This window comes from Drosophila erecta, unplaced genomic scaffold (assembly GCF_003286155.1).
Source record: "Drosophila erecta strain 14021-0224.00,06,07 unplaced genomic scaffold, DereRS2 tig00000126-arrow-pilon, whole genome shotgun sequence".
Classification (NCBI taxonomy): Eukaryota; Metazoa; Arthropoda; class Insecta; order Diptera; family Drosophilidae; genus Drosophila; species Drosophila erecta.
The window spans coordinates 6,551,764-6,566,177 of NW_020825209.1; the positions used below are offsets into that span (position 1 = coordinate 6,551,764).

General features: G+C 52.6%; 3 protein-coding genes across 5 annotated transcripts; 1 reads left to right on the forward strand and 2 right to left on the reverse strand.

Annotated features, from left to right (window-relative positions):
* Positions 1-196: 196 nt before the first annotated feature.
* Positions 197-12,470, forward strand: LOC6550265 (mucin-19). Of its 3 annotated transcripts, XM_015155650.2 has the most exons (5): positions 197-624; positions 1,204-3,073; positions 6,471-11,588; positions 11,657-11,872; positions 11,937-12,470. In XM_015155650.2, exons 1-5 carry the CDS (start codon positions 619-621, stop codon positions 12,125-12,127), a joined length of 7,401 nt encoding a protein of 2,466 aa, XP_015011136.1. In that variant the 5' UTR covers positions 197-618; the 3' UTR covers positions 12,128-12,470. The 3 variants fall into 3 exon arrangements, with proteins under 3 accessions (XP_015011136.1, XP_001977716.2, XP_026838322.1); XM_001977680.3 differs by lacking the exons at positions 197-624; positions 1,204-3,073 and adding an exon at positions 5,558-5,834; XM_026982521.1 differs by lacking the exons at positions 197-624; positions 1,204-3,073 and adding an exon at positions 6,080-6,246.
* Positions 3,166-5,284, reverse strand: LOC6550264 (probable sulfite oxidase, mitochondrial). Its single transcript, XM_001977679.3, has 2 exons — positions 4,078-5,284; positions 3,166-4,017 (listed from the first exon to the last, which is right to left on the reverse strand). The coding sequence occupies exons 1-2, from the start codon at positions 4,976-4,978 to the stop codon at positions 3,203-3,205; spliced, it is 1,716 nt and encodes a 571-aa protein (XP_001977715.1). The 5' UTR covers positions 4,979-5,284; the 3' UTR covers positions 3,166-3,202.
* LOC6550266 (L-xylulose reductase) lies at positions 12,427-14,304 on the reverse strand. Its single transcript, XM_001977681.3, has 2 exons — positions 13,640-14,304; positions 12,427-12,942 (listed from the first exon to the last, which is right to left on the reverse strand). Exons 1-2 carry the CDS (start codon positions 13,945-13,947, stop codon positions 12,522-12,524), a joined length of 729 nt encoding a protein of 242 aa, XP_001977717.1. The 5' UTR covers positions 13,948-14,304; the 3' UTR covers positions 12,427-12,521.
* Positions 14,305-14,414: the final 110 nt, after the last annotated feature.

Sequence of the window (14,414 nt, forward strand, 5' to 3'; positions counted from 1 at the left end):
GCAGATCTACTACGAAAAATTGTTATTCAATTTCGAATCTACTGATTATTGATGGCGCCATCTATGGGCATTTCAAATGTATGATTATAGCTCCATCTATGGGTTGCAACTAACACTGTATTCAACTTCGTACTAGCGCCATCTATCGCCCCAGTTGGTGTATGTCGATAGACATCCAACAACCCTGTTTCACACACATTCTTACCCACTGCCGCCGATAGGAGCTATCGGTATTCTGTCATCTTTAGAATTTCACGAAAATTTCATGCGCCAAAAACGTAAACTAAACGAGTATCTTTGGGAATAAACTAAGACCGAGGATGACCAGCTGCCCAAAAAACTGCGCTACCACAAACTGAAACCGTTGTCATCACATTTCGAGAACGGCTGCAGTGCATCCTTGGCGCAGGCGGCTGGGAAAACGAAATTTCCACCTTGTGGGTGGTACAGCAGCGCAGGAAGAAGAAGAGCGGCAACGCTGCGCTCCACTTGATAAACAAAAGGATCGAAAACCCGGAAAAAAAGGATTAAATCGGGCACCTGGACAAGATGCCAGGCGAAAGTTAGTGGAAGCGATCCCTAAACTTGGTCCAGCAACACAGAAATCCACAGATTACGATGCAGGTAAGTGGTCAGAGACCAAAACAAAACACCCAAAGTGCCAGCCAATTGATCTAATTACGCGTAGTCAGTGGGAAATATTTCATAATAACACTGCTCCATGTTCAACTACTCAATGGAGTCATGAAATCATGTGGAATCCTACAAGTAGTTGCAATGGGACCAGCACTTCTACATGTATGACACTGAACTTCATAACTTTAAGTTAGGATCCCTCGTCATTTGAACTTGGAAAGCAAATGGCTCCTGTCACTTTCTCACATTTGCCAGCATACGAAATCGTAAACATGTTTTCTTTGTGGCACACGATTCAGCACAGTAGTCCATTAAACTAAGTGTCAGCGAAAGCGTATTTAGAATATTGTTCCTTTAAACGACTAAGTTCAAACCATTCAAAATGTATCAAAGCAACTCGCGAATCGCTATGCTATCGTATAATCGAAGCCAGAAGGACAAGGAGCAGACGAAGAAGGTATAGGTGCTAGCCATTCTCATCAGCGTATATCCGTAGCCCAAGCTGGTCTGCCGCTACTTATCCAAGTGGACTTACATATCTGAATCCGGATTTATTTTGTCTTTCAGCAAATGGACGATCCACCATCGCTGCCCGTGGGCACGGAGGTGAGTGCCAAGTACAAGGGCGCCTTCTGCGAGGCAAAGGTCAGCAAGGTGGTGCGCAATATCAAGGTGAAGGTGGCCTATAAGCAGGGCCTAGGATCCGGCATTGTCTCCGATGATGCCATCAAAGCGCCAACGGGCCAACTGCGCGTCGGTGCGGTCGTGGAGGTGCGTCATCCGGATCGCAAGGAACTCGTGGAGGCTACCATCACGAAGATCCAGGATTGCTCACAGTACACGGTGGTCTTCGACGATGGTGACATCACCACTCTCAGGCGAACGGCTCTGTGCCTCAAGAGCGGCAGGCATTTTAACGAGAGCGAGACGCTGGATCAGCTGCCACTTACCCATCCGGAACACTTTGGCAATCCCGTGGTGGGTGGTCGAAGGGGCAGACGGCGCGGGCACCTGAACGAGGACAGTTCCGAGGACGACGACGAAAGCGATGCCAAGGAGGTGGTGAACGAGAAGGAGGAGAACATCGGCAAGGTGGTGTGCGTGGAGACGGAGTCCAAGAAGAAAGACAAGGAGAAGTGGTTCCCCGCTCTGGTGGTGGCGCCCACGGCGCAGGCCACCGTTCGCATCCGAGTGAAAGACGAATACCTGGTGCGCTCGTTCAAGGACGGCCGCTATTACACGGTGCCCAAGAAGGAGGCCACCGAGTTCACCCGCGAAGTGGCGGGCAAGCAGGATGTGCCTGCTGTGCAGGCGGCTCTCGAGTTTCTGGACAGCAGTGTTCTGCCTGCCCACTGGGACAGGGACTCGCTGTTCGGCCTCACGAACATCTCCAGCGATGACGAGGGCGAGATTGACTCGGACTCCTCCGACGATGAGCCGCACGAGGAGAAGGATCGCTTTGTGGCCCAGCTGTACAAGTATATGGATGACCGGGGCACACCGCTGAACAAGGTGCCCTCGATTCTAAGCCGGGATGTGGATCTGTACCGTCTGTTCCGTGCGGTGCAGAAGCGAGGTGGTTACAACCGCGTTACCTCGCAGAATCAGTGGAAACTCATTGCCATGCGCCTGGGCTTCACGCCCTGCACGGTGAGTGTGATGAATCTTGTGAAGCAGGCGTACAAGAAGTTCCTGCAACCATACGGCGATTTTCATCGAAAGCTGGGCTGCTCCATGCTGATGACTTCGCGCAACTCCAACCGCAGCAAGGGTAGAAGCCTGGTGCGAGCCAATTCAGTGGCGTCTCCCAAGCCCATGGAGACCACGAAAACGGAGACGATCAGCAAACTGGCCCAGCCCAATCAGACAAACGTGGTGGCTTCCACATCGAGCAGTGCAGCAGCAGCAGCAGCGGCAGCTTCTTCTACGCCAGCGAGAGCCGTCTCCACCGCCTCGCAGTCCGCCGCTGAGGAGTCGGGCAATACCAGCGAATCCAGCGTGGTGGTGGAGCCACCTAAGAAGCAAAGGAAGGGCTCAGCGGCCAGCAGTCAACAGGGCAAGGTCAAGAGTCTGGTGGAGAAGTACGAGGAAAAGTCAACCGTAGTTCAAGGCAGCGGAACATCGTCGGGATCAGTGGCCGGATCGGGAGCCAGCGGATCCTCTACAGCCGTGCCAATCACTTCGGCAGCTGCTTCCACCCCGACCAACTCGTCATCAGCCACGGCAAGTGTCTCAGCTGCCATTGCGACCACGGGAATGAACAAAGATGCCGAATCGGATCTGCCCTTGGCCAAGATTAAGGCAGCGGCTGTGGCGGCCGCTTCCACCAGGCACAGCATGGAAAAAGAGACCAACATCAGTTCGGGCAGTAGTGCCTCCGCCTCCAGCAAGGCCAATTCCGCGGAGATGCAGCGCAGTCGGGATGCTTCACCATCGGGTAAGTGAAAACGAAGTTTAACCAATGACTTCCAAAATCTTGTTTCTTATTTTTTGTTGTAGACAAGCTTTGTTCTTAGTTTCGCTCCCAAAGTCCTCTCCCATCTGAGTATTACAAGAAATCTCCCCTTCAGACAATCTTCACTTTGACTTTGTGATACGCGTTGGCCAACACGCCACGCAGATTCCAGATGTGCTCGAATTTCTCCGGCTGCACATTGTACGCTGAGTCAACGGCCTTGGCCCAGATTTCCACGTCACCGGCTTTCCTTTGGGCCTCGGAAACGGGCAGGCGAGCGGTCCACAGGGACCAGCCGTAGTGTCTGCCATCGGGCATCTCCTCCTGCTCCAGTTCGGCCACGTGCCAGCTTACTCCCTCATCGTTGGTCAGGTCCACCCTTACGATTTTCCTGCCGCCGCCGCTCCACGCGTATCCCCTCACCGTGATGTGACCCTCGTTGTCGTCCACTTTCACCCTGGCCCCTGGCTGTGGCGTACAGATGGCCGAGGTCACCGGCATGGCCTGGATGGCATCCGACTTGCTGAAGTCCACCGTGTCCCAGTCGGTGCTAGGGCTAAAGCCCTTGTAGTCGTTCTGCTGCCAGTGGGAGTCCGATTCCTTATCCGCCACCACGATTCGCGTTAGCCACTTCACGTTGCGGGCGCCCACTGTGCCGGGCACAATTACGCGAATGGGGAAGCCGTGATCTCTGCTCAGCGGCTCATCGTTCATCTCGTAGGCCAGGATGACATCTCCCCGGGGATCCAGTGCCTTGGCGAGTGGTATTGATGCTCCATACGGGTGGGAAGTGGGATCCAGGTCGGCACCCTCGAAGATCACGTGCTTGGTCTCATCCGGCTGCACGCCCTGTTCCCTCAGTACGTCGCACAGTCGAGCTCCTGACCACTTGGCATTGCCCACTGCGCCAGCTCCCCACGAAAGTCCTTGGAATAGAAACAAATGGAGTTAGGGGAATCAGAGAGATACCCAAACAGACGACTTACCCTTTACGGCCTTGATTTTCGTCATCTCGGAGCGTCGATTGCCACCGCACATAATGGCCGCTGTAACCGAGTGCTTGGGCAGGGCCTTGACCTCCTCCAGAGTGAGGGTCTTCTCTTTCACGCCACCCTCGATCTCCAGCTCGTAATCCGCCGGATTGATGACCGGCACTGGCAGGTGGTTGCGCACATAGAACAGATCGTTGGGTGTGTAAAACTGATCGGCCAGCAGGCCAATTGGTGGCTCAGCGTTGAAGGGTCTCTTGGAGGCTGGTTTCAGCAGGGCGTGGCGCTGCGGCTCCTGCGACCAGGGTGAGCCCAGCTCATCCTCCGCATTGGTCACCACCTGACCCTCCAGATTGCCAATGCGAAAGCCCTCTAGAAGCTCCAGCACCTCCAGCGTATTGTGCTGCTGGTAGATGGCCCAAAAGGGATCGATGGCACTGCCGGCAGCCATCAGGATCTTATCGCCACCGGGATGATTCTCGGCAAAGTCTGTCACATCGTAAACGCCCAGGCCGTAGGTGACCCAAACACGTTTCTCAGCGCAGTTGTGCTGCTCCACTTGGTCGGCCCTGTAGGTGGGCAGCTCTTTCCTGGTGGTCACGTGCCACAGTCGGGCCGTTGCCTCCAGTTCCTCCTCGCTTGGCACCTTTTGCCCCTCGAGCAGCACATGGTTGTTCTTGTCGGTCAGCCAGTGATAGCCCAGGGACAGGCCACCTGCCCAGATGGCAGCATAGAGCAGTTGCTCCGACCTGCTACCGGGGGTACTCCATTTGCTGTGCTGCTGCTGCTCCTCCCTTTCTCCATTGCTCCCGCGACTGGTGGTCAGCAGAAAACGCCGGTGGTGCTGGTGGTGCCTACCACGCACCAATCCCGCCCAACTGGGCCTGAGCAAGCGCATGGTTATGTAACTGACCACCGGTAAATCAGTCGATTCCTTTCGAAATAAATGCAAACCAATCTCAAGCTCCCCCGCGCTCTGCTTCTAGCCGCTCCAGTGAATCGGTTTCACTGCGGTTTTATGTGGCCTCCTAGTGATATGTCTTGTGTTTGTCCAGTGGCGTCATTGGCCCCAGCAGCCTCTGGCCCCCGATCGACGTTGGTTTAATTGATAAGCAATCTTTGGAGCGCTAATTCGGCTGTTTACCAGCCGCTTCTTGACAACACAACAGCCTGTATGCGATATTTCTCGCAGCTGGCAACCCTGTTTCTTTGGTTTGTTTTCCATACCCTAGCCGCGGGTAGCTTCACTTGCCATCGCGTTGGTGTTTCTCAATCGATGAGATTAACTTATAATCTGAACTTTGCTAAACAAAACTTTCTCCTAGATTAGAGATCATTTGCTTTACTTGGGTATCATATATGAAATATTGATACAACATATGTAGCTACATTGGCAACGCTAAAGACTAATATGTATAGGGTAGTAAAAGCTGCTTTACAGAAATCTCATATACATATATTGTTTGTTTCTGCCATTTAATTAGTCAAATTTGGCATCATTCTTATTGAGTTCAGTTGTAGATAAAGGATGTGTGAGATTCGACTTTATCGCTTTCCTGTTTTCAACACGCGCAAAATGGTCGCCAGCACACCTGAAAGTATCGATTCCCAGTATCGATACTTAAGCAAAAGTAGTCGGCCAAGAGTGAATAGCTAAAATGCAAGTTAAAAGAGGAACTGAACTCGTTAAAACACTCATATCTGCAGATGGAAAGCTTTGACAAAAGCACTTGTTGCTTTGTTTGTTTTTATGGGTATGGTGATTTGATAAGCAACAGATTTATCTTCCATCTCCCTCTGATTCGAGGTATTATGGTATGACTAAACAACAAAAGCAGAAAGAAAGATATTTAATGAATGCTCCTTTGCTTAACACCAGCAAGTTAGTTATGGTGTGTTGATGGCTCACTAATGTGAAAATGCAAATTAATTAATTTATCAGCCCTCTCTTTCTAACTGGGGAGCTTTTCAAAACGCTTTTTTATCAAATACATTTCCGTGTATTTCGTGGATATATCTGTAGGAATACAAGCACGATTATGCTTTTATGTTGATTAAGTTATTTATTGTCTTTGAAGGCATATTTCCTTGGCATTTCCCTCTCTTTCGAACAAAGATGTCTCAGTAATGTTTATAAATAAAATGCGAAAATGCGCGAGGGCGTTTGTAAATAAATATGAATTGTTTTGCTGTTGGTTTATTTGGTTTAAATACTTTGTTTTCAAGTAATTGAATGATAATGATAGAAATGCTGTGAAAAGTATTTAAACAAAGTGTACCCATATATGTATACATACCAATAATTAATTAATAACCAGAAGTAACATGTTAATTATTAATAAATTATAGAAGACTGGACGTTCTCTAACAAATATGCCTTCTTTTTCCAGTCGCTGCACCGCCCTCTGCTGGCACAAGCACATCCGGAGCAGCTGCCACCGCCCAGCCCACGTCCACCAAGAAGGAGAAGCACCAGCGGAGCAAGCAGGCGGACAAGGAGAAGGACAAGGACAAGGAGGAGAAGCAGGCGGGCAGCGGCAAGCGGAAGAAGGAGAAGATTAGCGTGGAGAAGATCGACACCGGCGACTTTGTGGTGGGCATCGGGGACAAGCTGAAGGTGAACTACCACGAGAAGAAGTCGCCCAGCTCGCATGGCAGCACTTACGAGGCCAAGGTCATCGAGATCAGCGTCCAGCGCGGAGTGCCGATGTACCTGGTCCACTACACAGGCTGGAACAATCGCTACGATGAGTGGGTGCCACGCGAACGGATTGCCGAGAACCTGACCAAGGGATCCAAGCAGAAAACTCGTACCATCAGCACCAGTAGTGCGAACAGCGGCAGTGGTGGTGGTGGCGGTGGAGGTGGTTCCCTTTCGGTGCAGGGCACACAGCCGCCAGGAGTGTCCGATAAGCATCAGCCAGGCAAGGATGGCAGCTCAAAAATGCCACCCTCATCGGGAAATTCAAGTGGCCCTCCAGCTCCATCACAGTCGGGATCTTTGGGAGGCGCCAGCTCCACACCCTCGCTGCTCTCCACTGTGGTCAAGACCCCGACAACGGGAGGAGCCAAGCGCGGACGGGGACGCAGCGACTCCATGCCACCGCGTTCCACCACACCCTCATCGGTGGTGGCGCACTCTGGTCGAACCAAGTCTCCGGCAGCTTCACAGCCACAACTGCAGCAACAGATGAAGAAGCGTCCGACGCGAGTTGTTCCCGGCACCACCACTCCACGTCGAGTCTCCGATGCCTCCATGGCCTCCGAATCCGATTCAGACTCCGATGAGCCGGTGCGGCGTCCAAAGAGACAGAGCACCAAGGATAAACCACAAGCGGGCAAAGCACAGACGCCAGGAAAGGGACGCGTGGCCAGCAGGGCCTCCTCCACGGCACCCGCTGCTCATCCTAGCGATGATTCCGAGGAGGAAGATGATGAGGAAGAGGAACCCTCGGCGGCCAGAGCAGCTCCGTCCAAGCAGCAGCAGCAACAGGCTGCCGCCTTGCGGGGATCCCGCGCTGGAGGCAATCGTGCCATGAGCAGTGGCGCAGCTTCCGCCAAAGGTCGTGACTATGATCTGAGCGAGATTAGATCGGAGCTTAAGGGATTCCAGCCAAAGATCTTGACGAACGCAGCGAGCAACGAGGAGCGCAAGGATCTTGCAAAGAAAGAGCCTTCGGATGAGCCAGCGCTGCAGGACATCAAAAAGGAGCCCAAACTGGAGTCGTCAGCCAAGAGCAGCTCTACGGAACTGTCGTCGGAAACGGAATCTTATGCGGACGAGGACTCGCAATCCTCCGACTACCGCAAACAACCGAAGGTATCTGGAGCAGGCAAAAAGGAGCCCACAGCCACTCCCTCCAAATTACATCATGATCCAGTGTCCAAAAGGGAACTGGCTGTCAAAGAAGAGCCTCTGAAAATCGAACCCAAAACGGAGCCTAAGGAGGAGGAGGCCAAGAGCAAACCCTTCTTGTCGGGGGCGGACATCAAACCCACGACCCTGATAGCGCCAGCTAGATTCGGAAATACCTCAGCTCCCCAAGCAGCCAACTCATCCGGATCGGGCTCTACTACGGCCAAATACACATCGGTGATCGTGGAGAAGCCCCTTACAATTGGCGGCAAGAAGTCAGTGGAGCAGCATGTGCCCAAGAAGGCAGAGCTACTCAAGAAGCAATCAGGTGGAGTTGGCGGAACAGGTGCTAGCTCTTCCTTGACGAGCCAGGAGTCAAAGAAGTTTGCAGAACCTGTGGCAAGCTTGAAAGTGGAAATGCCGGCAGCTTGCTCGCCCTCGTCGTCCTCCTCCTCGTCCAGTTCCTTCTGTTCGACAGGATCTGCGGTGAGTTCGAGTTCTGCCACTCGTTCCCTACCGGATATGAGCAAGCTGGAGATCAGCAGTGGCACTGTCTCAGGAGCGACGCCGGGAGCAGCGGCTTCGCAGCCAGCCAATGCCACACAGGTCAGCTCGTCCGGTGCGGCCAAGGAGTCGAAGTACAGCAGCAGTGGAGGAGCTGCTGCAGGCTCGGGAATAAGCATGCGAAAGCTGCTATCCTCGGATGTGTATGAGTTCAAGGACACGGAGCCCTTTGAGTTTGAAAAGCGTATCTCTCCAATGGCCTCTGTGGGCGGAACTGTAGGTGCCGGAGCCACTGGAGCCGGAGCTATGGCGACTGCAGGAGCTGCTTCGGTGATCACGGCAGTGATGCCAACACCAGGAGTCTCCGGACCAAGTGGGGCAGCAAGTGCCTCTGCTTCAGCCCCAGTGATGGTCGGGTCGGCGGCCAGGAAGCAAGCTCTCAAGGCCAGCGCCATTCAGCACATCCTGGAGCACCAAAGTCCCACCGCTGGCCGCGAGCGTGGCTACGGTGGTATGACATCATCGTTGAGCCTTTTAACAGCGCCCAAGCTGAAAAAGAGGGGCTCTCCACTGAAGGAGCCAGCCTTGTGCCTGGAAAAGTCGAAGATCTACAAGTTGGATAAGGATCAAGTCCAGCAGCCGGTGGAACAGAAGGCTCAGCAACAAGCACCAGCCACCTCGGGGACAGTAGAATCATACGCAGCAGGCACACCGGAAGCCATGTCCCCCTTGAGTACTCCAAATACGTCAAGCGGCCACGCCCAGCTGTCCGCCTCTTCGACTTACAGCCAACTGACTCCGCATCATGCCACACCCTTCGATGCCCTGAGGAAGTCGCCCAGTTTTAATCTGAACATCACCGCTTTGAACGAGGAATTGGCACAGACTGTGCAAGAAACCACTCGAGCGCTAACGGATGCACTGCAGCCTCCAACTACGCCTGGCCCGCCGCCCGTCTCGGCAAGTGGATCCACTACAACTGCAGTGACGCCAGTGATCACGCCAACGCCCACAGCTGTGTCAGCTGCCTTGAGTTGTCCCAGCACACCACCCACGGGTGCGAACCCAGTGCTGGCCTCGCCCAAGTTGAGTACACCACCGCAGGCCATCAATGCCAGCAAACAGCCGCCTGCTCCCCACATTGTGGGCAGCCCCTTCATCGAAACCAGGAACGTGTTCGAGCTGAGCACTTCCAACGAAGGCAGTGGCTACAGTTCGGGCGAGTCCAAGGACAACAAGTTTGAGAAACTGGAGAACGTTAAAATCCTACTGGCAGGAGCTGTGGGGCCCTTCGACCTGGATGCCGGCAACTATGAGCAGAAGACCAGCTCCATAGCGGACAAGGTGCTGAAGGCCATTAGTCAGAAAAAGGAGGAGGTGGAGAACAACAAGAGCAAGCCACCGGTGGAACCCGCCGTGACCGCCAAGACACCAGGGCGTGAGGAGGTGGTGTCAAGCCCGACGGCCAAACTGGAGCTGTGTAGCAGTGCCATCAAGCTGGACACCCTGAAGCTTTTAAGCGAACCACTCAAGATACAAACGGGACCACTTTTGGGCGAACTGTACAGACCCGGACCAGCAACGAGCAGTCCGGAAACCAAATCCATTCTGGAGTCCTCGCTTCCGGCAAAGAACAGCGAGTTGAGCGAGACGATTCAGAAACTGGAGTGTGCCATCCAGCAGCGAAAGACGCCGGTTGGTGGAGCCCTCTCGCTGGCCAGCTCTACGGCAGGTACTCCACCCACCGCCCACACTCCGAACTCAACTGCCACTGCAGGAGCAGGATTCTCAGATGAATCAATGGACAGCACCGACTCCGAGCAGCGCCTGGTCATCGAGGATGTGATAGCGGAAGAGCACACAACGACCACAACAACGGGCGAGCAAAAGAGTCCGGGATCCCAGCCAGAGGAGGGTCAAACTAACACAGCCACTATGGCGACGGCGGTTACCGCCGAAACCGAGGGCACCAGCAGCAGCACACCCACGCCACCGGTTCTTACTCCCGTTAAATTGGAACTGGGTGCCAAGGCTATGCCAGGAATCCAAGCACCCATTCCTCTGAAGCCCGCAGAGGGTAGCTCCTTCGCTGGCAAGCTCTCCGGGGTAGCTCAACCCCCACCGCTGGCCAAGCTTCAGCAGCAAGAGGAGATGGGTCCGTCTCAGGGCCAGTCGAAGAATATCAGTTCATTCGGCATTCCCATTGTGCTTCCCGAGATCCCCGCCTCTGTAGTGGTGGCCACGCCAGCCCTCATGGTGGCCTCCGCCGCCACAGTGATGCGTCACAGTCCTGGCTCCACGTCGAACTCGCCCGCACCCGTCCTGATCTCTCCCAAAACGTTCCTGACCACACCAAAAGTGGGGGAAGTTGGTGGATTGCTGCTGAAAGCCTATACAGGAGTGGGCGGAGCTGTGGTGGCAGGAGGAGCAGCACCAGCCGGAAGCGTAATAGCAGCAGCCGGCGGCGGAGCACCCACTGTCATCTCCAATTTTCCGCAAAAGCAGCAGCAGCAGTCTAGCGTGCTTCAAGCGGCACCGGAGATGCCCGCCAATTACGTTTTAGACGCCGAGATGGCCGATGCTCCCAACAGCAGTGCCTCAGTGGTGGCGCGGCCATTTGTGATGCACGCCGTGGGCAAGGAACTGTTCAATGTGGTTGCACCGGCGGCCAGCTCGCCGTTGATCAGCGATCTTCACAACGATTCCATAAATTTGCTCTGTGAGGAAACCATACCCGGCAGTCCAGCGCCCAATTACGGTAGCAGCGATCAGTTACCCACCGCCGTGAATTCGGCGCTAGCCATTGTTGGCATTACGCCTCTGCCGCCTGATACGCCGCCACCCGTACCAGTTGCTGCCATCCAGCAACAGCAGGCGGCCAAGACGGGAGAGGTCAATCCCTCGGCGCCCAACAGTTCGCCGGACTCGGCCAGCCAGGATGAGAGTGGCGAGGAGACGAAAAAGAATGTCGAGCTCGAGCACGAGGACTCCACCGGACTGGGAGCGCTGAACAAGCGCAAACGCACACGCAAACCACTACCGATGAGCGCCCAGGCGGCGGCTGCCGTGGCGGCCCAGCTCCAATCCCTGGGCAAGAGGCGACGCCAGGTGTCCGGAATGCGCAATCAGAAAACCACAACCGCCACCGGTAAGCTAGCGCTAACTTTATCCCTTAACCAAATTGATCAAGCCCATTGACATGTGCTTCTCTTTCAGCGGGCTCCGATACCGACGACAACTCGGATAACATAGCGCCGAACGCAGGACAACAACAGCAGCAGCAACGGCAGAGCGCTCGCCAACAGATGATGCCCCAGGGCAACGCCCAACAGCAACTGCTGCAACAGCAGCAGACGCAACTGCAGCAGGCAATCCAGTCGACCAACTCTTCTGGCGTGCGTCCATGTCCGTACAACTTCCTCGTTGAGCTGGGTAAGTGCAAAGTGAATTTCCTGCGCCGCTTCTTTTCGCTTCAACAGTCCGCTTACCACTCCAGATCCAGCGCTCAGCTCCGACGAGTGCATCACGATCCTGCGCAAACAGATCCAGGATCTGCGCAAGGCCTACAACACCATCAAGGGCGAACTGGCGGTCATCGATCGCCGGCGCAAGAAGTTGCGTCGCCGTGAGCGCGAGAAGAAACAGCAGCAAATGCAGAGCCAACAGCAGGGCAAGATCTGTGCCTAGCTCAGGTGGCATCCACACCAGCATGCGTTGAGCAGCGACTCTCTACTATAATATTGTGCAAATACAAACGACTTTAGACCGACGGAAGAGCCTATTGCAGATCGTTCATCATCGTAAACGGATGATTATTATAAAAAGAAATTGTGTATCTATGGATATTTTTCCAACTCTAGTTTTAGGCACAAAACTTAAGGTTTAAGCACAAAATTGTCTGTATAAATACATTTCAAAAGATGTATGTATTCGTAAGCAACAAAATGGCATTTTTTTACCTCACTTTAGTGTTTATTGTATGGAAATAGTTATAAAATCATGGAACTTCCACAGTTTTTATTCAATCATATTTCATTTGTATCAAATTTCGGGCTCACACATTGAAATGAACGTGGGAGTCTTAGGAAACGGAGTATCCTCCTTCGAGCAGGATGTGGTGGCCGTTCACGAAGCTCGACTTGCTGCTCAGCAGATAGCCGGTGGCGTCCACAACCTCCTGCACCTCGCAGAAGCGATTTAGGGGGATGTGGGCCAGCAGTGGCCCACTCTTGGCGGGATCCGACCAATTGTCGGCGCCCATTTTGGTCAGCACCACGGTGGGATTGACGGAATTGACGCGGATCTTGCGCGGACCCAGCTCCAAGGCCAGGGACTTGGTCAGCGAATCGAGGGCCGCCTTCGTGGCACTATAGGCCGTGTGGCCGTTAAAGGATCGGGACGACGCTATCGAGGACACGTTGACAATGGAGGCTCCATCTTTCAGGCGTGGCAGCAGGGATTGGGTGACATTGAACACCGCCTTGATGTTCACATCGAAGTGGCTTTAAGGAAATTGAAATCATATATTGAGTTAGAATTGGATCCAATTCGTATTTCCATAACATATGTAAGATAGAGATATATTTCAGATAGTTTAATGCTGAAATGAATACTGAAGGTCAATTAGAGTGGGTTTTCAGTTGCCCTTTCTTATAATCTGATCATAATAATCGTTATCATAGTTTAACGATTCGGTGATCGTGATCTTCCAAAAAGCAACAGAACCAACTTTTGATAAGAACGACAGTATCGTTTAGTTATGAACATTATGAAATTTACAATTTGAATGATTTTTAGATAATTAAGTCAGAAATATATAAATACACTACATATGCAGCTGTAGTTTAAAATAGCTTATCCAAATTGATCTTGTTTATGTATCAATTTTTATATTATGTATTTTATTTTTATTTTTAGTTTTAGTGAGGAAAGCTGAATATCAAATAAGCTAAGAGACGTTTGCCGGTAATAAAAAGTTATAAACATAAGATAAGGTTGATTAAATTGTTGTGTTTTCGAGGTATATCAACTAAACACTTTTCTATTCATTTAATATTTAAATGAGCCAGGAATTTACATTTGATGAATATGGATGTTTAAACAAACTACTTTTGTCATAGATCCCAAAAGTGTGAAAATTCGAATCCCGAAGCTAGGCTTATCAGAATTTAGCTGGCAATAGGAAAACCATCCACTTACGTATCGAAATCCTGTTCGGTGAGCTCCTCGAAAGGCTTTATGATGGCCACGCCGGCGTTGTTGACCAGCCCATCCAGCAGAGGCACCTTCGCCAGTCCCTCGCGCACCGCCTGCCAGCCGCTGAGATCCAACTGGAGCGGCCGGATGTGCACCGGATCGAAGGCCACCAGCTCCTGGAGCTGCTCAGGCTTCCTGGCCACCGCGATGACGATGGCTTCGGCGGCGGCAAGCTGCTTGACCAACGCCTGGCCGATTCCGGCCCCGGCTCCGGTCACCAAGATCACCTTGCCCGCGAGATCTGTCCACATGATGATAGCTGCTAGGTCTTAGAAAGTTCCGTTCCGAATGCAAGGGGATCGCTGGGAGAACTGAACTGGAAATACTCTTTACACCTTATCGTCGCCACTAATCGCCGGACAGACCAGAGCTTTCTTTGGAGAATCCGAAGCCGGGGAGCTTTGGCTCTCTTCGGTAGGGCGTTTAAGGTCGTTTTCCGATCGCAGATCTGCAGCGGATCTCCTCCAGGGGGTGGCAGTGGGGTGGCCCCCTAAGCTGATAAACGATCGGTTATAAATAGAGCCAACGATAAGCCCAAGAATCCGGATTCATGAACGACTTGGTGCTCCTTCAAGCTCAACCTGTTTCTCAATTAGTTGGAGCACCTATTATCAATTTGCATCTGAACTACCTACTTGGAAGTGTGTGTTTCTGAGCTAAACTAACTAATTAGCTAAATAAAAATAATTAAATAGTATATATTTTTCATTTCAATAAT

Coding starts and splice junctions, on each gene's coding strand:
- LOC6550265 (XM_015155650.2), top strand. Junction 3,074..6,470: donor TCGGGATGCTTCACCATCGG/GTAAGTGAAAAC, acceptor TTCTTTTTCCAG/TCGCTGCACCGCCCTCTGCT. Junction 11,589..11,656: donor GAAAACCACAACCGCCACCG/GTAAGCTAGCGC, acceptor CTTCTCTTTCAG/CGGGCTCCGATACCGACGAC.
- LOC6550264 (XM_001977679.3), bottom strand. CDS start 4,978: ATGCGCTTGCTCAGGCCCAGTTGGGCGGGATTGGTGCGTGGTAGGCAC. Junction 4,018..4,077: donor GAAAATCAAGGCCGTAAAGG/GTAAGTCGTCTG, acceptor TTCTATTCCAAG/GACTTTCGTGGGGAGCTGGC.
- LOC6550266 (XM_001977681.3), bottom strand. CDS start 13,947: ATGTGGACAGATCTCGCGGGCAAGGTGATCTTGGTGACCGGAGCCGGG. Junction 12,943..13,639: donor ACCGAACAGGATTTCGATAC/GTAAGTGGATGG, acceptor ATTTCCTTAAAG/CCACTTCGATGTGAACATCA.